Below are 22,823 nucleotides of genomic sequence, written 5' to 3'. Positions count from 1 at the left end.
AGTAGTTATGAATGCCACACATCTAAGATTAAAAAGTAACCCTAAAAATAATTTATAGAATGGAACATCTCCAAACCTTGCACGGTCCCAAAGGCCAAAATGATTGCTGCCTAAGTCAGTTACAACACAGCACTACAAAATAGAACTGTGTTGTAACTGATTTAGGCAGCAATCATTTTTAAACAGGTCCTCTACAGATCTGGAATTGTAGTGCATCCCAGGCCTTTATTCTTTTCTGCTTATTCAAGTTATCAGGCAATGAAACTATGCAAGAAAACAATACTGTCTGGTAACCATCTGTGACTGCTGAGACCTTCTGCCACCTCCCTTCCTCTCTTTCTCCATTAATTTGCTTATTCTACTTGCCTTAATCCCAGATTGTGAGGTCACCTGGACACTGTTCAGTGTCTAGTACAATGTGGTCCTGATTCCTGATTGTGGTCCTTACACATTACCACAACAGAAAAAATATATAATAGTAGTAATAAATATGAAGAAAGCCAACACATATTCTTACTGTAGTACAGTATACTTTGTATGGTGCTTAAATGAAGTCAGAATTAGAGTTGGATTTATACTGTGATCAATTTTTTGTGATATTCACTCTAGTTTGTTATGTTTGTGCCCCATGAGCATTCTGTTTCCCAAAGAGTAGTAGATTTACTTGTACTAGCTCCCACATTTGCAGTAAGTATGCACAAGTATTTCTACGAGAAATGATATATTTTAACCGGAATGGAATACTGGAATAAACCTTTCACCAATACTCTGGCTCTTAGGCAATAAAACAAGACAGATAAACATCTGATCTCATCATTAGTAACATGCATGCACATGTAAGTTATTTTGCATGAATTAGATGATACAAAATTAAATACAAATTTTTCAAGCCAATCAAACTTATAGTAGCCTAAATTTCCTATAGATGATGCCTCATGAAAAGCCCTTGTGGCCCAGAAAGGCAGGAGTTAAAATTTTTCTAGGGGATATAACCCACTTCATCAGATGCATGGAGTGGAAAATACAGTAAGCAGGTATAAATATACAGCATATGAAAAGATGGAAGTTGCCTTACCAAATGGAGGGGGTCAGTGCTAACGAGGCCAATTCAATCAAAGTGGATGTGGCCCATTCCCAGCAGTTGACAAGAAGGTCTGAGTATTAACAGAGAGAAAATTATTTTTTGTAGTGACCCAGCCACTTCCAGTCTTTATTCAGGCCTAATTTGATGGTGTCAAGTTTGCAAATTAATTCCAGTTCTGCAGTTTCTCGTTTAAGTCTGTTTTTGAAGTTTTTTGTTGTTGAAGAATGGCGACTTTTAAGTCTGTTATTGAGTGTCCAGGGAAATTGAAGTGCTCTCCTACTGGTTTTTGAATGTTACAATTCTTGATGTCTGATTTGTGTCCATTTATTCTTTTGCGTAGAAACTGTCTGGTTTGGCCAATGTATATGGCAGAGAGGAGCATTGCTGGCACCAGGGCCGGCTCTAGGTTTTTTGCTGCCCCAAGCAAAAAATTTTTTGGCTGCCCCCCATCCCAGCCCTGGGCTCCTCACCGCACCCCCCTGCCGCCCCAGCCCTGGGCTCTCCCCCACCACCCGCACCCCCATGCTGCCTCAGCCCTGGGCTCTCCTCCCCCCCGACCTGCACCCCCCTGCCGCCCCAGCCCTGATTTGGGAGAAATGAAGTAACAGCTGCCCAAACTGAGCTTGAGCACTACTGAATTTTGAGGTGTTCAAATCTGGAAGACAGGTGCTGGGGGGGGGGGAGGGCTCCGCGGGGGAGCATGGCAGCATGTATGCAGCAGCGTGTCTGGCGCTGCGCGAAGCCAGATACGCTGGTCTGAGTAGCACAGTAAGGGGGCTGGTGGGTTGGAGAAGGGGTAGGGGGATCCAGGGGGGCAGTCAAGGGACAGGGAGCAGGGGGGTTGGATGGGGCGGAGGTTCGGGGGGGCAGTCAGGGGCAGGGAGGAGGGGGGGGTTGGATGGGTTGGGGTTTCTGGGGGGGGCAGTCGGAGGGAGTGGATGGTGACAGGGTGGGGCTACCCTCCCTCCCCGTGAAGTGTCCTATTTTTTGAATGTTAAAATATGGTATCCCTACACTTCCCAGTCCAGCTCTCCATTCACAGCAGGCTGCAGCATGAGGTCTCAGCTTCCTCACTCCCTCCCCCTCTTTCCTGTTGGTAGTGGCCAAGGGAATGCTGGGAAATGTAGTTCTTTCCCTGCTCCAGGGCTGGCTCTATAGGCAGGGAGCTAACCAAGGAACTACAGCTCCCAGGGCCCCCTGTTGGTTCTTAGCTCCCATGCTGGATCCCTGCCGCCCCTGCAAATGGGCTGCCCCAAGCACCTGCTTGCTTTGCTGGTGCCTAGAGCCGCCCCTGGCTGGCACATGATGGCATATATCACATTGGTAGATGTGCAGGTGAATGAGCCCTTGATGGTGTGGCTGATGTGGCTGGGTCCTATGATGGTATCCCTTGAATAGATATGCGGACAGAGTTGGCAACAGGGTTTGTTGCAGGGGTTGGTTCCTGGGTTAGTGTTTCTGTTGTGTGGTGTGTAGTTGCTGGTGAGTATTTGCTTCAGGTTGGGGGGCTGTCTGTAAGCGAGGACTGGCCTGTCTCCCAGGGTCTGTGAGAGTGAGGGATTGTCCTTGAGGATAGGTTGTAGATCCTTGATGATGCTCTAGAGAGGTTTAGTTGGGGGCTGTAGGTGATGGCTAGTGATGTTCTGTTACTTTTTTTGTTGGGCCTGTCCTATAGTAGGTGAGTTCTGGGTACCCTTCTGGCTCTGTCAATCTGTTTCTTCACTTCCAGACTAACACAGCTACCCCTCTGAAACCTCTTCCTCCTGGAGCTATATTTGGTCAATCAATGACTCGAAATAATACTATATGACTTACAGAACCAATCACAACCAACTAGTTTTGAATTTTGAATATCAAGAGCAAAGTCAATCCACAGAGAGAAAATCTCACTGAACAAACAAACAAAAAAGAATGTCAACTAAATCCACCTAATACATTAATTTAATGAAATCATGATCCCCTAGTGGATATTCCTTGACTAAAAAAAGAGAGGATAAATTAATCAAGCTATTTGCTGCAAAACTATTCATTCAGCTCCAACCACTATTGATTGATATTGTAATCATATAGAACAGTGTGTCTCAAACTCGACCCAAAAGGGGGTCAACAAGCCTATTGCAGGAGAGTCACGGTATTGTCACCCTTACTTCTGCGCTGCCTTCAGAGCTGGGCAACCAGAGAAGGCGGCTGTTAACCAGGCACCCAGTTCTGAAGACAGTGCAGCCGCCAGCAGCAGTGCAGAAGTAAGTGGCAATACCATATCATGCCACCCTTACTTCTGTGCTGTTGCTGGTGGCAGCACTGCCTTCAGAGCTGGGTGTCCAGGTCTGAAGGCAGTGCCGCTGCCAGCAGCAGCACAGAAGTAATAGTGGTATGGTATAGGAGGGTGTCGTTACTTTTGTGGGGAGGGGGGTCACAAGAGCCTGAAATATTTTCAAAGGGGGTTCCAGCAAAACAAGTTTGAGAAATCCTGATATAGAACCTAGGCTGGAAAAATCTTAACCTCCTTGCTGGAAAACTACCTTCCCACGCATCAGCTCAATGGAGATGAAATGTCCCGGTTGTAGACTGTAGGCACTGCCACAGTATAAACGTTAAATTACTACTATTAATAATAATAATAAATGGTCCTTTCCAGTCTTAATATCAAGGAAACAGTAGAAATTAGGGATGGGGAGGACGAGAGGGGAAGAATTAGGCTGTCTTCAGTAACAGCATTGCACAGATGGCACCTGGCTTGACATCTCCTTCTCACAGAGAGAAGCTGTCACCAGCTGTCTTGTACTTGTATTAAGACTAGCTTGACTGAAACCTAAATCCAAGAAAGACAGGATGATGTAATTGGGCAGAAAGAAACATTCTGAAGACTTGGCCAAAACCATGACTTCACCATCTTTTGAGGGCATCTACCCACCAATTGATACAACAAGGTAATACACAGTTCTGGGCTTGTTCTGAATGTTTCACTACTTCTGGACATCTGAATTAGAGTTGGGTGAAAAACAGGTTTTTTTTGTTCGTTGGCAATTTAGAAAAGAAAAAAATGGGTTTGGATCAAACAAAGCATTTCATTTAAAAAAAAAATGAAATTTTTCCTTGTGATTTTGAGCATTTTTAAATAACTTTGAATTTTTAAAAACAAAATTAAAGGACATTTTGAAAGGAAAAGTTGTTTCAGACTGAAATATCAAAACATTTCATTTAGAAAATTTCAAAACTGTTTTGATTTTTTCTGAACTTTTTTTTTTTTTTTTTCAAAATGGAAAATCCATCAAAATCAACATGTACTCAAGAAGGTATTTGGTATCATTGAATGTGCACTTTTTGTTGAGGGAAAAAAAAGTTGTATGTAGAAAAGTTCACGCAGCACTACTCCACATAGTGTTAGAAGCCAGAAATGCATCCCTTCCAGTCATAGCTGGACCAGCCACATTGATTTATCACCTCCAGCTTCAGTCATGGCATTGTACGACAAATAAGGGTTGTCAATGGAAGACCATGAAGAAGCTGCTGATAATACAGCATGTGGTAGGCCATCTTATAACTAACACAGATGACAAGAACATACCCCATCCTCACCCCCCAATGTTCCAACACACTACATTAGCTCCCTGTTTGATTCCAGACCCAGGTCTTGGTCTTAATTTTAAAGATTCCCCACTAGGCTGTGTCGCAAATATTTCAAAATCCATCTCTTCCACAGGGCCTGATCCAAAGCTCACTGAAGTCAGTGGAAAAACTCCCATTGACTTTAATAGGCTTTGGATCAGGCCCTTAGTGCCCATGAGCTACCATCACAGCTCTGCTCTTCAGAGACTCGGGAGTTGCCGAGGGTTAAAAATCACAGGTGTAGAATATTAGTTTTCTCAGTAGCTAGAGCTCATGGCTATGTAACTCTACAAGATATTAGGTCATTAAAATGGACATTTACTTTTCTTCCTTTTGGCTGCCTATGGCACTCCACCAGATTCACTTTCCATTATTCCTTTAACATAGTAAATTGCTACTCACATGTAGAGAGATGTAAATCCTTGTGCATTCAGTACACTTTAATAACATATTTTTCAAAACACATGTAGGCATCTCAAGGCATCTACTAATCAAGTTAATTCCCTCTTACAGCTGTCCAGTTTCCATTGTGATTACATTTAGCATCAAAAAAACCTTTTCACATTTCCCAATTAACTGACCTTTGTTTATGCTCAAGAGATTTGTACAGTTATCGTAAGGTGACTATTTTCCCTTTGCACAGAGCGTTCCTGCTTCTACAGAGGAGGAGAAGGAGAAGAAGCAGCTCCCAGGAGCCAAGAAACTTCCAGGCCCTGCTGTCAACTTATCAGAGATCCAGAATATAAAGAGTGAGCTGAAATTTGTCCCCAGAGCTGACCAGTAGTAGAAAAGAACAGGTGAGTAAAAGAGATCTTCCTTTGCTGTGGCTAATTAGGAACGACAGGCAGATCCAAAGCCCATTTATGTCAATGGGAGTCTTTCCATTGACTTCAGTAGACTGTGGAACAGGCCCTAAATTTGAAAGAGAGAGTCTACTTCATGAATAGACGTTCATGGTCCCTGGAATTCTACAGCATTTAAAACTCAAATCTTGTAGCAGAGCACCTGAGAGTTTGCATCTGATCATTTTTGGCATGTACCAGCCTCACTAACAAAAAAACTCTGCTATTATGAATATTACAGTCAGCTTAATAATGCCAAGTTCTTGTCTTACAATCATGCACACCCCTGTTTGTGCAGAACAAGTGGCAGAATATAGAACTTATTTTTATGTACATAAACTATAAAGAAGTTAATTGTAATGCAGAACAGCTAGGTCAGGAAGTACTACCTCCTTTAGGTAAACATTTATACTTATTTTATTTTTGTAGTTCCAAGAGATATATGTACACACGTGTGCAAACACATACACACACACTCTCTCACAATTAGGAGTTTGTCTATGATCAGTAGCAAAGCTTTTAAAAAGAAAAATTCATCAACATAGCAAAAACATTGATTTTAAAATTATTTTCACCTGATTTTGAACAAGTCTTGTAAATCTCGGCCTCTGTTGTCTTACGTTCCGGCTATTTTTAGACTTGAGTCCTAAAGCAAGGAACCTTCATCTCTATTAAAAACAGCATTGGCTGACTTCCTTCAAAAGCCTGAATCTGTAAGGTGCATCAGGCAGTAACAATGAGGGTTCAGTTCTACAGGGAGGGGGGCAACTGAACCTGGCTAAAAATAGCAAAAGTGATTTGGGTCACATAGTATCTAACAGAACAGTACATTTGCCAATTACTTCTATTGAAACAAGTCCTTTGTGTCCTGGAGAAAGGGCAGAGGAGCTATAAGTGAAATAAAAGAGTGGCATCTGGAATCTTCTGCCTAGTCACATAAAAGAAGAACAAAGTAATATAAAACGTAATGCAGGAGGATTCTGTAACTGCAGAACTGAAGAGTATCCAGGGCCTGGAAGGATATGATGTGCAACCAAAGTGATTTGGCCCAAAACACATTGTAACATTTATTTGTTTTTGTGTACAACATAAATGTGTCAATTTACAAAAAAAACCCAAACAAACAAAAAACCCCTTTAATAGTTTATTGTGTTTCGCCTGCTGTGGCAAAATGCTCCTGTGATTTTCAAGTAACAACAACAGAGGCTTTCTCCTTAGGAAACCTGGGAAAAGGGAAATTAACCTTTTTGTAAAATGTAATATTGTAGTCATAATATTAAAGCAGTGCCCAGAGAAATATGAATTTTTAATGCAGAGCTTTAAAGTTTCCTCCTTCTATGAGAGATATTCAGACCTAAATTTAACCCCAGATTTAGTTTCAGATGACTGTTATTCTTAGTGTTTGAAAATTGTTGTCTTATAATTAGTCTACTGGGGATCTGGCAATGATGTTTATCACATGCCCTGAAGTGCAATATAAGAAAATACATTACTACATGGATGGATACCCAACTAAATTAAATCTTTAAAGCTGTTAGATCAACATATAGCAAAATAACTTGCCATTCCAATTGTATTCCCTTCTTCCCCGACCCGTCTTCTCATGTTTTTATTGCTTCTCAGGTTCGGAGAGTGACATGAATGGGGGTGCTGCTGAGTCAGGTAGCTCAAAGAGAGTGAAGGGATTAAGGAATGCCTTATAAAGGGATGAAGGAGCTTTTATATACCAGCCCAGGGAGCTTCCATTAGGAGGTGAGGATGCTATATGGTGCTGTATCACCAGCTGGGAGCAGCAAGGGATAGGGCAGTAGGCCCAGTTCCTTCCCATTGGAGCCTACGCTTTGGGTTGGCAGTGACTGGAGGAGCAGCTCCAGCGGTGGCAGCAGCATTGGTAGTCTAGTTGCAGGTCTGGGTAGAAGCAAAAGAGGAGACCACATGGTGCAGTAACTCCTTGACGGGGCCGTGGGGTGGCAGGACCAGCCCCTTCTTCTGGCCATGTTTATAAATGCACTCACTTGGGTACCAGTCATGCTTTTAGCTAGAATTTGGCCTAAGGAGAGTGTTCGACCATATGACTTGCCTATCACTGAAGTATTGTTTGACTCACTAATAGGCTAACTTGCCAGACCCTTGCACCCTTAGGTTGTTTGGCCGTCATGTATCAATATTGTTATTTTCCAGCCTTTGGTGTGGCCCTGCTCTGCAGCCTTCCTCTCTATATCGTCACCCATATGCACAAACCATCTTGTTCACCTTCCTGTGAAGACAAAGTTCAGATTCCTTTGAGAACTGCAGCAAATAACTTTTCTCAGATATAACAGTCAAAACCCAAATCAGTTTATATTAAACAATACAACTCTTAGGAAACAAGGAAAGGCCACACTGGATCAGATCTGAGGTCCACCTGCTCGGGTATCCTGTCGCTGACAATGTCCAGTGCTTCAGAGGAAGGTGTAAGAACTCCACCGTAGGGAGACGGGATAATCTGTCCCCACATTAGGTCTCATTCTGATCTCTAATAGCTAGAGATTGTCTTAAACCCTGACGTTTGGGACTGAGTCTACTGTTAATTTACAGAAATGAGTTAGGGTACATCTATAGTGCAAAAAAGCCCCATGGCAGCAGGTCTTGGAGCCAGGGTCAAATGACTCAGGCTTGCGGGGCTTGTGCTACAGGGCTAAAAGTAGCAGTGTAAATGTTCCCGCTCGGGCTGGAGTCTGGGTGTATCCCAGAGCCTGGGCTCCAGCCCAAGTGGGTATGTCTACACTGCTATTTTTAGCCCAGTAGTACAAGCCCCATGAGCCCAAGTCCCTTGAGACTCACTGCTTCTGGGTATTTTTGCAGTGTAGACGTACCCTTAGTCAAATAACAAGCACAGGAGGAGGGAGAGCTATGGAAAGTTCTCCTCAGCAGCCCTAGACTTCGTATTGCGGTGATTATAGGGTTACCGCCTCAGTAACCCATAGAAATCTGTCTGGACTCTAAAAAGCTGTCAACAGAGCAACATCTCTAACAGTGGCTTCACTTGAGAGAAATAAGCCTTCGAGTAGTAGGACTCGTCTACCCCTTAGTTATAAGAGTGGCTCTCTTTGATGTGTAGATATCAATTATTTATAAAAGATGTTTATTTCCCTATTGTGGTGTTAAATGGTCACATTAACTTTCCTTCCAATCACACTCTTGTTTGTAAGTACAAAAGTATAATTTCTATTACCCAACATAGATTGCCTTTAAACTACATTGTGCTTGAGAGGGTTTCCTTCTTTCTTTCCCTGGTCATTCTTTCAGACACAGTTATCCTTTATCCCCCTGTTTAAGCAGAACAAGAGGAAACAGCTAACACTGAAATACAAGAATACAAACCCTAGGCATCTCCTCTAATGAACACGCTTTGTCCTGCTAACATTTGTACTCTACACCTTGCTTGTACTCTGCCATGGCATCAGCTCATATTGATAAGTCAGCACAGCCCTGGAGTTTCAGATTAAGGGGAAAACCTATCCACTTCACTATGCCTGAGCTGCTGGGGCCATTCAGAGCTAGGATGAGATTACAGAAACCTCCCTCCGGGACCCTGAGTAGTAACAGAGGCAATAAACAATAATAATAAAAAAGTCACTGCATGTTTGTTGCTTCTACCTCCAGGCTGTGGTAGAGTCTACAAGTCTGCATTCCCCCCACACTCTGTACATCCAGCTTCCTGCCCCCTGCCCTCTCTCCCCCCACCAGGATATATGACTGATGGATCTGATTGTCTGCAGCTTCACCAGCTCCATACACACTCCTCCCCCAAGCCCCCTGGGCTCCCTGGCATGGAGTTCTGAAATCCTAGTTTTCTTCTGCACTGCAGTAATTGCGATGCAGGCAGGGCCCTCTGCAGCCAAGGGTGAGGGGGCAGGATTGTCTCTTCAGAGGCTAGTGCAATATGCTACCACATCCTGTGTGTATCCCCCTTGCGCAGGGGCGAGGTGGTAGTGTCACAAGGAGCACAGTAGGGGAGAAAGAGTTAGTTTCTAGGCAAATATGAAAAATAAATTGCACTGTATAAGGTTTTCTTAGAAAGATTTATATTTTTACTTTTTTTGAGCTTTAAATAAAATAACATAGCAATATGTTTTATGACAAGGAGCACCTCAAGCTTACATATATAAGGATCCACTATCACATATGTCTTAATAGCCCGTCTCCTTACATAATGCAGAAAAAACTCCCAGGATATTTCTTTCGCATTTATAGGATTATCCTGTGGTGCTCTGATGGGAGAGACTCCTTAGGACTATGGCAAAGTCCTGAATACCATAATGGAAGCCTTCTCTCTGCCCCACACCTCCAAAGAGAGGTCCTCAACCTGGCTAAAGATGGAAGAGCACATTCATAGCATAAGTCTTGCCAATAATTTAATATCCTCAGTCTCTCAGTTTCCGTTGATCTAGGCAAGAATATAAAATATATATATAACTAAAGGCAGATCAAAGGATACTTGTGTCAGATCTCACCCACTCTCTGAGCCGCTTGTAACAGTTTGGTGTAATGACTAACAGATCTAAAGGAAATCAAGATAATGCAGCTGTGCTCCTGTTTAAGAACTTTAAGTAGGAGGCAGATAGCACAGTCCAGAGTGATACAGGAAAAGAATGGGCTAGATGAGTTTCTGGCAGTCAATTTAACATGATCGCCCACTAGGTTGACCAGACATCCCAATATTAGAGGCTTTGTCTTATACAGGCAACTATACCCCTTTGCCTTTTTTTTTTTTTTTTTAAAAGGTGTCCCAATTTTTCACACTTGCTATCTGGTCACTCTGCCTCTCACCCAACTCATTCACTGTTTAGCCCAGTGTTTGTCTGAGATAGTTTTTGCATTCTTTACCTCTAGTTTCTCTTTTGTTAACTTCAGAGAGGATCAATCCCTGTTCCTCTGCTAAAGGGGCTATTTACAGTATGGTCAACCCCAAGTGTTCAACAAGCATATCAGACCTCCCAAAATTATGACATTGGCTTTAAAATTAATAAATAATTTAATACATAATAAAAAATAACATAATAATATAATAATTAATAGCAAATTATTTTGGGTCTTTTTGTTTGCCATTTGATTTTTGAGCCTTTGGAGTACGGTCAGGTCATATTTTCAGGCTTCTCTCTGCAACCACGAGGGCTAGGAAAGTTTCTTTTAAAAATGAAAACGGAGATTCCCATGTAATCACTTGTCTCCAGGCGTTGAGACGTTAGGAAGAACACCAAATAGCATGAGATTCACAATAAAATCATCAGTCGGCGACACAGTCAATCTCATTCCCAGCTGCTCCAGTTGTAAGTCAATTATTCCCCCGCTATCTTTTTCTTTTAGAGACCAATTTCTTCATATGTTATTTCTCTTGACCAGACGGCAGTGAGCTCCTGGAAGCTGAGTAAATGGCAAGAATGGTGCCGCTGAAGCAGATTATGACTGTTACCAGGAGCCATTGCTGAGAACCTCCATTCCCTCTCCTCCACTACCCATCAAATGTTACTGAGAGCAGCTACCATTAACTTCTGCCCCTTTGCAAATCAAGGAGAGTTTTCCTACAGCGCCAATGACATCCGATGGCTTGATGCGGGGAATGGAGGTAGAGAATAGAGTGAGGAGACTTTGGCTGTTTATATACCACAGCACAGGTGAAGGACCCTAGGAAATTTTATGAGAGTTACACAGGATAGAGTGAGGGACAGAACACACTCCTTCCTACTGATGGGCAGGAGCACCTATATGAGCCAATCAAACAGGCAATAATTGAGTGTTGCCATTTTGGACATGAAAACTAACTGCACTGACACCTTCAAAGTAAACATTCAAAGATTACAGAGCATTTTGCTCAACACTGGAAAAGAGTTGCAGTAGTTTTTCCTTTAATAGAAATGTGCAAAACAATTCTTTACATTCACCAACAATGTCTTTATTCTAAACAGATAATTTTTATAATTGGATGAGACATCCACAGATGAATAATTCAAAGAATTGTCATATTTTATAGAAAATGTGACAAGAAGCATGTACTGGTAGTTAAAATTTAAAGAAATTATATCCCATTATAGCACCTCTTATGTTCAGTAGCTACTTTCCAGAGAGTTTGAAGTTGCGAACATATGCGCATGCACCTCTCCCCAATCCGAATAAAGTAACTCCATTACAGCCTTTTATGTTTACCCCACTCAGAAGTTCTAATACACTCTAAGCAACAAAAAGTTTTTCACGAGTGCTGTGGGGTCAGCAAATAGACCTTTTCATTTCAGTCTACAATGAGACACAGAATTTTTCAGAACAACAGGGAGAAGGTTCCAGCTAATTGGTTCAGAAGCAGACAATGCCCTACTTCCATATCATTTTTTGTGTGTGAATTAGGGCTATTAAATAATTGGTTTCCTTCGATCATGGTGTACTACATAATACTGTGCCCTGAGCCTTTGTTGTGAGACATATGTATACACTGAAAACTAAGTTTCCAACAGTGCTGTTCTTGCATAACTTCCTAAGGATTAGTTTGCTGTTTAATCACTGCTGAGTTGGAAGCAGTGCAAAGTTGTATCCTACAAAGGAAGCCCAGAAACATAGGCTGCCTCTGGAAGCTACCAGGGGTGCAGGTCTCCCTTTTGGTGGAATAGCTTACTTCCCTGAGATGCTGGCCAGTTGTGCTGGATAGAGTATGTGGGAAGATGGAGCACAGGCATTGTTCTGCCTCTTGCCTACCTCTCTACATATGCAATATGAATTATATCAGTTAAAAAAAAACAGTTGGAATGCAGTCTCTATAGAACTTTCTGAACATGTGATCATCTATCCCTAAAATCTAAGGCTCCATTTCTACAATCCGATCTGCGTAGACAGACCCTGATTCCCACAGAAAGTCTTGCTGACATAAATGGAGCTTTGCATGGACTTAAAGGCCCATTCACATGGATCCAGTTGCCTTTGGTCATTAGAAATTATATGGTCTGCAGGAGAAAAGTACATAATATATGATTTTTCTTGAGAGCATCAAACAGAACATAGTTACAGAGCTATGAATGAGATTATATAGTGGTTTTACCTCCCTATACAGGGGAATTATATCATCAGCTTAAGCCAGGTGCAGTGCACCCATACATTATGGTGACGAGCCTGTAATAAATAATAAAAGTTCAAAATGTCTTCAGCACCATAGATTGTAAGTACCTTAATCAGAGTAAAGGGCTAAGTGCTCTCAAACACACAACATGCAACTCAATCCCTTATTAATGGCACAACTCATTTTTATCAAATTTACATAAATTGTAGTCAATTAAACTGACAGAGTGATTTGAAATATCATGGGTTGGACATGGCAATCAAGCTAATTTATTTCTCATAGACTTAGTCCCCTCATCATTTCATTTCATAATTTTTTCCTCCTATCATTTGATAGGAGACGACCTAATTACGTTTTCACAGCCCTGCGCTCAGAAATCATCTAAATTACTTTTTAAATGTACTTTGGATTTTTTGTCATCTAATTTGAAACTTTGTACTGAAGTTATACAGGCTACTTGTAAGGAATGTATTCTATTGCCTTTAAATAGGACAGTTTTAAATATATGGAGCCAAATCTAGAGATCCTTGCTCCTTTCTCCCTCAGTCTGTAGTTAGGCAAACTCCCATTGGGTTCAGTGACAGTTTGCCAGTCTTGAGGCCTTATCTGTATTTGGGATTAGTCCTGAGTCAGCCATTGATGTCCAACAACTGGTGCAGCTGCATGATCTCACCTGTACTTCATTTTGATGGATGTCACTCATTTTAGTGCCAAGGTTACCTCTGTGCCACACAAATTGGATGTCCTGTCACTTTTCTTGTTGAAAATTATTAACATGGTAAATAAAGAATCATGAAATTGAGGCTGAAGTCCAAATTGATTACATTAAGTGAATGAATCCCACAACATTTTAAAGTTTCGTACTTGAATAATGTTTTGGTCTCTCTCATTCTGAGCCTGTGTCACGTTATATTCCACATTTGGGCATTGGCATGTTGTAGCTGCTCTGGGGAAAACCTCAAGTGTAGATAACAAAAGCCAGTTAAGCAAACCTCTGCTTGAAATCAGTACAAACAAACCAGTACGAACAATGGCTTTCCTTGTCTACATTTAGGGATTGCATTGGTGCAACTACATTTGTAATTGACCACCAATGCAATAAATCCCAACCACTGACAAGGACAGAGTAAAAGCCTCAGCATTGAGGCCCGTAGTCAGAAGTTCCTCTCCCCTTTGGTAACATTTACTTTGATTTGATAACACTGTTATTAATCCTTCTGCTTTTAATTCTCTTGGGTCTTTGTTCATGTTTGTTGCCTTGGAGCAAACCTTGTTCTAAATTGCTACTATGCCCAGCACAACCATACAGAGCCACTCATGATGCACAAAGGCACTCCTGGAGCAAACAACAGCAATCAAAAAAGAGTGCAATCTGCACTCTTCCTGTTCCAAACAACCTCACAAACAAGCAAGCAAACAAGGGGCAGACAAAGAATATAAGAGCTTTTACTGAAGAAACATGAAAGAACCAAAAAAGCACTCCCATAGCAAGACTGCTCCAACTCAGGGGAGGGGAACCCATGACAGTAAATAGATGGTATTATTTTAAACCTTTGGGGATGCAGCCCTTATACTGAAAACTAAACAAGCACAAATGTATATAGAAATGGAATAAAATGTAAATATACAAAGCCTTAAAAATGTATGTTCAGGCTTAAATAGGCAGAAGCCAGGGAAGCAGACTTACCACTGTCACCGCTCTGTTGTTCCCGGGCCCTGTGTCAGTCCCAGAGTTTTCCAGTAACAGACTCTATACCCTCCATTGGGTAGGCAGAGATGAATTAAGGGCACATTGTCCTTTAGATATCAATTTCTGAATTCCTTTGCTTTTGTGAGTTGGTCTGTAGCCCATTCAATTGATCAATGTATCTATGGGTTTGAGTGCTTTTTTGTATGGGGGAGGGAACAGGGAAGGACTATCAGAAGGAAGGTACAATTAAATGTTTAAGAGCAGAAATGTTCTCTCAGGAAAGAGAGGAGACATTTTTCAAGCTGTCAGGACTGGGATATTCCTTCATCTAAGGCTTCCTCAAAGAAGTGTCTCATATGTCAGGACAGTTCAGAGGGTCATACACTCTGAGTACTTTACATATGTCCCTTTTTAAACCCTGTATACAAAGAAAAACACCAAATTTACCAGCTGTGTGAAGGTGCACTCCTTTGCCCTTTCCACGTGTAATGCCTGTTGGCCAAGGAGGGCTAGGGGGTAGTCCAGAGCAGTAATCAAGTGTATGCAGGTGGTTGGGTAGCCAGAAGGTCAATTGTATCAGAGGCAGTCCAGGGCAGTGATCAGAATTCTCACCTGGGTCAGTAGTCAGAAGATCAAATACATGGTGCTGGGTCAGCGGGTTAGGAAGGTGAGGTCAGGTGAGGTGGGGAGGCAGGGTTGGGAAAGGCAACAACCAATAGGCAATGGTCTATTGCTCAGACAGCTTCCTCTTCCTATTGGGGTCTTTGTATAGGCCAGGTAACCAGTGAGAATGCTGCCTGTCCATCCAATCAGGGGCTTGGAGCCTGGTTGCTGTGGGTTTGTAGCATTTATTACTAAGATTGTTGGTCAGTGGCAGCAGTTCAGTGCACCGGCATGGTGCAGTAGGTAAGGATGGCACCTAGGGAGCCGGTAGAATTCATTCAATATTGGGGTCAAGAATGGTGATACTGGGTCAGATCAAAGGTCCATCCAGCCCAGTATCCTGTCTGGCCAACAGTGGCCAATGCCAGGTGCCCCAGAGGGAGTGAACCTAACAGGTAATGATCAAGTGATCTCTCTCCTGCCATCCATCTCCACCCTGTGACAAACAGAGGCTAGGGACACCATTCCTTACTCATCCTGGATAATAGCCATTAATGGACTAAACCTCCATGAATTTATCTAGTTCTCTTTTAAACCCTGTTATAGTCCTAAGCCTTCACAACCTCCTCAGGCAAGGAGTTCCACAGGTTGACTATGCACTGTGTAAAGAACTTCCTTTCATTTGTTTTAAACCTGCTGCCCATTAATTTCATTTTGTGGCCCCTAGTTCTGATATTATGGGAACAAGTAAATAACGTTTCTTTATTCACCTTCTCCACACCACTCATGATTTTATATACCTCTATCATATCCCCCCTTAGTCTCCTCTTTTCCAAGCTGAAAAGTCCTAGCCTCTTTAAACTCTCCTCATATGGGACCCATTCCAAACCCCTAATCATTTTAGTTGCCCTTCTCTGAACCTTTTCTAATGCCAGTATATCTTTTTTGAGATGAGGAGACTACATCTGTACGCAGTATTCAAGATGTGGGCTTACCAGGGATTTATATAAGGGCAATAAGATATTCTCCGTCTTATTCTCTACCCCTTTTTTAATGATTCCTAACATCCTGTTTGCTTTTTTGACTGCCGCTGCATACTGCTTGGCATCTTCAGAGAACTATCCACGATGACTCCAAGATCTCTTCCCTGATCAGTTGTAGCTAAATTAGCCCCCATCGTATTGTATGTATAGTTGGAGTATTTTTTCCAATGTGCATTACTTTACATTTATTCACATTAAATTTCATTTGCCATTTTGTTGCCCAATCACTTAGTTTTGTGAGATCTTTTTGAAGTTCTTCACAGTCTGCTTTGGTCTTAACTATCTTGAGCAGTTTAGTATCGTCTGCAAACTTTGCCACCTCACTGTTTACCCCTTTCTCCAGATCATTTATGAATAAGTTGAATAGGATTGGTCCTAGGTCTGACCCTTGGGGAACACCACTAGTTACTCCTCTCCATTCTGAAAATTTACCATTTATTCATACCCTTTTAACCAGTTCTCAGTCCATGAAAGGATCTTCCCTCTTATCCCACGACAACTTAATTTACGTAAGAGCCTTTGGTGAGGGACCTTGTCAAAGGCTTTCTGGAAATCTAAGTACACTATGTTCACTGGCTCCCCCTTGTCCACATGTTTGTTGACCCCTTCAAAGAACACTAATAGATTAGTAAGACATGATTTCCCTTTACAGAAACCATGTTGACTTTTGCCCAACAATTTATGTTCTTCTATGTGTCTGACAATTTTATTCTTTACTATTGTTTCCACTAATTTGCCCGGTACTGACGTTAGACTTACTGGTCTGTAATTGCCGGGATCACCTCTAGAGCCCTTTTTAAATATTGACGTTACATTAGCTATCTTCCAGTCATTGGGTACAGAAGCCGATTTAAAGGACAGGTTACAAACTGTAGTTAATAGTTCCACAATTTCACATTTGAGTTCTTTCAGAACTCATGGGTGAATGCCATCTGGTCCCTGTGACTTGTTATTGTTCAGTTTATCAATTAATTCCAAAACCTCCTCTAATGACATTTCAATCTGTGACAATTCCTCAGATTTGTCACCTACAAAGGACGGCTCAGGTTTGGGAATCTCCCTAACATCCTCAGCCGTGAAGACTGAAGCAAAGAATTCATTTAGTTTCTCCGCAATGACTTTATCGTAAGTGTCCTTTTTTATCTCGATCGTCCAGGGGGCTCACTGGTTGTTTAGCAGGCTTCCTGCTTCTGATGTACTTTAAAAACATTTTGTTATTACCATTTGAGTTTTTGGCTAGCTGTTCTTCAAACTCCTTTTTTGCTTTTCTTATTACATTTTTACACTTAATTTGGCATTGTTTATGCTCCTTTCTATTTACCTCACTAGGATTTGACATCACTGCTCCATTGGGGTGACTGAGGACCAGGTTTGTCTGGATGGGTTTTATGGAAGGCTCTTGGGAACGTGTGTATAATGATCTGGTTCACAGGACCACTCTTCTGGCCTGTTCTCTTCCCAGTCAATGAGTTACCATATCTTCCCTCTTTGTATCTGGGAGTCTAGGATCTTGTGGACAAGGTATTCACCTTGGCATTGGCCTGGTGGAAGGAGAGGTTGTTTTTGTTTGGGAAAGGAATTGTCAGAGAAGGGTTTAGGAGGGAGACACAGAATACAGGGTGCACTTTAAGATAGCAGGGAAGTTGAGTTCAAAGGTTACAGGATTGATTTGCCTACAGATCTGGTAGGGTCCTAGGTACTGGTGGTCGAAGTTTACATAAGGGTTTGCCTGTCTTCAGGTCTTTGGTGGGTAGCCATACCTTTTGTTCTACTGCAGATGTAGGGCCCTTCTGCTGGTGATGATCAGCCTGATGTTTGTATGCAGTGTTGGCTACATCTAGGTTTTGTTTCAACTCTTCCTGTGTTTGATGGATTTGAAGAACCAGAAAATGTGGGTACTGTGAGCAGTGCATGGTGAAAACAGGAGTGGCAACCATAATTTGCAAAAAAAACAAAACCAAAAAAAAAACCAGGCTCAGTTTGGTTGAGGCATGGTCTTCATTGTTGTATGTGAATTCCATGTATGGAATCAGTGAAGCCCAGTCATTTTGGTGTTGGCTTTTGAAGCATCACAGGTATTGTTCCAACACTTGATTCACTCTTTCTGATTGGCCATTGGTTTGTGGGTGGTAGGCAGTTGATGCACGGAGACAACAGCTCTAAGAAGAAGAACACCTCCTGTCAAAACTGAGAAATAAACTGGGAACCCCAGTTTGAGGTAATATGGTCCAGGAGATGGTGGAGGCAGAACACACATGTGATGAGGAGATGAGCAGTATCGTTGGTGGTGGGAAGATGTGCACAGAGAATGAAGTGTGCCATCTTTGTCAGTTGATGCACTACTATCAGTATGGTATGGTATCCCTCAGATTCTGTTAGTTCAATAATGAAGTCCATTGTAATTTAGCCCAAGGCCTCGAGGGGGTCTCAGTGGGTATTCACATCTCAAAGGTTTTTGTTTGGGGAACTTTGGTGTGACCACAGGTGTTGCAAGATCTGACATAGGCCTGAAAGCCAGACCACAGTTTTGGCCACCAGAATGACCAGTGTGTCATGGGAGTGGTCTTTGCCTTGCCCGGCACAGGGGATGTCATGGCAAATGCATAGGGCCTCCAAACAGAGGTGTCCCTGAGGGATTTAGATGTGCCCATGAATGAGCAGGAGTCCATCCTTTTGTGTGAGCTTACCCTGGGGTTCAGTGTTGGAAGTTTGGAGTGTCTGGATGAAGGGGTCACTTGGTAGGGCAGAACGTATGGTCATGAACAAATCAGATAGTGATGATCCTCCGAGGAAATGATGTGGTTTCAGGATGCAGGAGGCTCTTCTTCAGATCCCTTAGGATCATCGGCATACTCCCCTTTGTGGGACACAGCATCCGGCTTACTGTTGCAGGAGCCAGGGTGGTAGGCGATAGTAAAATCAAACCTAGAAAAAAAAAAAAGAGCTCTGCATAGCTGTTGTTGGGTTAGGACTTTAGCAGAATGCAGGTGTTCTAGATTTTTGTGATCAGTGAACACCTGAACTGGGTGTCTGGCTCCTTCTAGATCATGCCTCCAGTTTTCAAAAACCACTTTGATGGCAATCAGCTCCTTCCCCGAAATTTCACAATTATGCTTGCAGGAGTGAACTGCAAGAATAGTATGCACCAGGATGGACTTCTGGGTCAAGGCCCTGTTTCTGGGACAGCACCACCCCAATGGTGACATTGGAAGCTTTGGTTTCCAGGATGAACAGCTGATTTAGGTCAGGATGTATGAGGATGGGCGCAGAGGTGAATGCCACCTTCGGATGATCAGAGACTTCTGGGGCTTCTGGCATCCAAGAAAACTTGGTGGGTTTTTGCATCAGAGAGGTCATAGGGGCCAGGATTCAGGAGTGGTTCCATATAAAGTAGTGCCATAGAAATTCACAAACCCAATAAAGTGCTGAATTTCTTGAATGCTTCACTGGGTTGCCCAGTCGTGAACCACTTCCACCTTCCAGGGATCCTTGCAGACTTTCTTGGCGGACAAAATGTAGCCTAAGAATTCCATGGTGGGTTGACCGAAGATGCATTTCTGCAGCTTAGCATAGAGCCCCTATTGATGGCATCTTTATAGGACTTTGCACACATGCTGGTTGTGCATAACTTGGTCTTCAGAGTAAATTAGAATGTCACATAAATAGGCGACCACATACTGGTCAAGCATATCTCGTAAAACATCATTAATTAGATGCTGAAAGGTAGAAGGTGCATTAATAAGTCCAAAAGCATCACCAGATTTTTGAATTGGCCATACAAAGTGTGAAAAGTGGTTTTCCATTAATCCCTGACCGGACTCTGACTAGGGTGTATGCCCCGCTAAGGTCTAACTTGGTGAATACTCAGGCTGTTCTTACCCAATCCAGAGCTCTGGGATCAGGGGTAGCAGGTATCAATTCCACACTGTGATTTTATTTAGGCACATTAGTCAACCCAGAGTCTAAGGAAGCTGTCTTTCTTTTTCACAAAGAGGACAGGGGCCCCTGTCAGGGATGTGGAAGTCTGGATAAAGCCTTTCTCCAGATTCTTGTGGATGCAGTGCTTAAGGGTGGCTAAATCAGGTTCTGAGATGGAATGTATTTAGCTAAACAGAATCTTGGCTCCAAGCTGTAAATTGATCAGGCTGTCATATTCCCAGTGAGGGGGTAGTATGTCTGCATTTGTTTTTTGAATACATCTTAAAACTCTTGGTATTTTGCAGGAACTGTGACAGCTGACCCTAGTAGCATGGAAGCCTTCCCTGTTGCCCAAGCATCTCTCCCTGTTTCTGAAGCCTGGACAAAGCATCTGACCTGAGGTTCTTGAGGGTTGAGCTTGGAAGACAGGAGGCAGTTGTCCTGGCAAAACTCAGAATTAAATGTCATGGTGTGCTGATGCCAGGAGATATGTGGATCATATTTCACCAACCAGGGGATTCTGAGTAACAAAGAGAGGTGCAGGGATTGGAAAAGGCTGAATCAGAGGAGCTTATGGTGCTCCCCAACCTTCACCTCCAAAATTGTAGTTTTCTCACTAACAGCCCCAGAGGAAGCGATCCATCGATTGTCTCAATTAAATCAGGGGCAGAGTTCAGCTGTACGGGTAAGCCAAGTACTGGAGCCAGGGTAGCCCTTGGGGAGCAGGGGGAGGATGGGGAGAGAAGTACCTGTCCAGAATCCCAGAGCCGGAGTTGTAACTGGAGTTGTAGTTGTGAGGACATTTTCAGTGTATCAGGCCAGGTGCCCAGAATAGGTTGCTAGAGGGGGCTTGGTGGAGTTTTCCCAATGTTGCTGAGACTCAGCCCCCTTACTGAGGCTGGGCATGGTTGTTTCGCATAACCCCGGGGTTCAAGGACATAGGAGGACCAGACATACACCATGTGGCTAGTGCCACCACAGTGGAAACACAAAGTTCTCTCGCCATCAATGTTCCCATTCAGAAGGGTCCAGTTAGGTCTGTGTTATGTCCACTTGCATAAGGTAAGGAGGTCTTTGCAGGGGTTGTGACAGTGCCTGGACATGAGGTGGAATCTCTTTCCTGATGGTTCCTAACATTCTGTTTGCTTTTCTGACCGCCACTGCATATTGAGTAGATATTTTCAGAGAACTAGCCACAAGGACTCAAAAAATCTCTTTGTTGAGTGGTAACAGCTAATTTAGACTCCATCTGTCATGGGGTTGATACACCCCGCCATGGGGAGTCAGGCTGAGAAAGATGAAAAACAGGGGTTACGGCTCAAGTGGCAAGAGTTCCCTGGACTGTCTCTTGCCCCTAGGGCAAGACAACTGCCAGTGTGGCAGTGTGGCCCAGTGGCTAGAGTCTATACGGCTGCTCTTGTGTTCAAGGCGGCATGGCCCAGTGTCCAGGGTCTAGTCATTCAAGGCATGCTCCTCGGGGTGGTGACCACACCCAATGTGGGTATGGTGTGGGGTAGGGAGACCCAGGCCCACCCTACTTCACCAGGTCTTGACCCAGGGCCCTGAGGAATTGATTCTGCTGCGTTCAGGCTCGGTCGCTCCCTGCCACAATTCTATTCCCTATGTTGTTTCCTACCCTCACTTCCAGCATCGGTAGTTTCCCGGTGCGAACAAATTCTTCTCTGTCATCCATGGTGGTCGATAGAGTTTCTGCAGGGACCTCAGCGTGGTTGGCCTCTGTAGGCTGGAGCTCTTGGAGCTTCCTGGCAGGAACCTGCAACACATGTCCGCTCTCCTCCTCAGTCAGACCAGATTGCGCTGAGCTGCTCCTTTTTATACCTTGTCTCCAGTCTGAGCATGCCCAGGAAGGGTGAGGGGGTTTGGCCTCTTCAGTCCACAGAGTGTGGTTAACCCTAACTGGGCCAGTGTGAGGTTGATACACCACGTCACACCATCATTTTGTATGTCTGGTTGTGATTATGTTTTCCAATGTGCATTACTTTGCACATATCACCACTGATTTTCATTTGCCATTATCTTGCTCAATCACCCAGTTTTATAAGAGCCCTTTGTAACTCTTCACAGTATTTTGACAGCCTGCAAACTTCACCACCTTGCTGTTTACCCCTCCTTCCAGATCATTTAGGAATATGTGAAACACCATAGGTCCCAGTACAGATCTTTGGGGACCCAGCTATTTACCTCTCTCCACTGTGAAGACTGAGCATTTATGCCTACCCTTTGTTTCCTATCTTTTAACCAGTTACTGATCAATGAGAGAACCTTCCCTCTTATCCCATGACTGCCTACTTTGCTTAAAAGCCTTTTGGAGAGGGACCTTGTCAAAGGTTTTATGAAAATCCAAGAATACTGTATCCCTTGGATCACCTTTGTCCAAAGGTTTGTTGACCCCCCTCAAAGAATTCAAATAGATTGGTGAGGGATGATTTCCCTTTACAAAAGCTGTGTTGACTCTTCCCCAACTTAGCATATTCATCTATGTGCCTGATAATTCTGTACTTTATTCTAGTTTCAATCAATTTGCCTGGTACTGAAATTAGGATTACTGGCCCGTAATTGCCAGGGCCTCCTGTGGTGCCTTTTTAAAAACAAATCTGCATTACAGTTATTTACATTTAGGATTTTCAGATATTTGATTTTTTGACAAAGATTGTAATATTCTATGGAAAGCAGACACTTTTCAAAAAATTTCATTGAGTCAAAATCCCAATTTTACATCAAAAATCAATTATGATAAAAAAATTTCAACTAGTCCTCCAATGCCTGCCTGTTTTTAATGCTATTCTGACCCTTCCTCTGTGCTTCTTTTCTAAATGGTCACTGATCTTAGGCTGTGAACTCCCATTAAAAACAAGAAGAATGTATGAACAAATAAAATATACTGTATACCAACAACATTTTAAGGTATTTTAAATAACAACCCTGTATT

General features: G+C 42.8%; 1 protein-coding gene across 5 annotated transcripts in view; it reads left to right on the top strand.

Annotated features, from left to right (window-relative positions):
* The window catches only part of LOC113406101 (small muscular protein-like), a 55,670-nt gene that overhangs the window by 10,789 nt on the left and 22,058 nt on the right, over positions 1–22,823 (top strand). For 2 of the 5 annotated variants that reach the window (XM_026648792.2, XM_026648807.2), the window contains exon 4: positions 5,337–5,490. In XM_026648792.2, coding sequence (XP_026504577.1) covers positions 5,337–5,477 — 141 coding nt within the window. In that variant the 3' untranslated portion in view covers positions 5,478–5,490. The other 3 variants (XM_026648793.2, XM_026648798.2, XM_026648803.2) reach the window with 3 other exon arrangements.

This window comes from Terrapene carolina, unplaced genomic scaffold, assembly GCF_002925995.2.
Source record: "Terrapene carolina triunguis isolate 2854851 unplaced genomic scaffold, T_m_triunguis-2.0 Scaffold22, whole genome shotgun sequence".
Taxonomy (NCBI): domain Eukaryota; kingdom Metazoa; phylum Chordata; order Testudines; family Emydidae; genus Terrapene; species Terrapene triunguis.
Note: the sequence above shows the minus strand (reverse complement) of the source record. Positions and strands in the feature narration are given on the sequence as shown.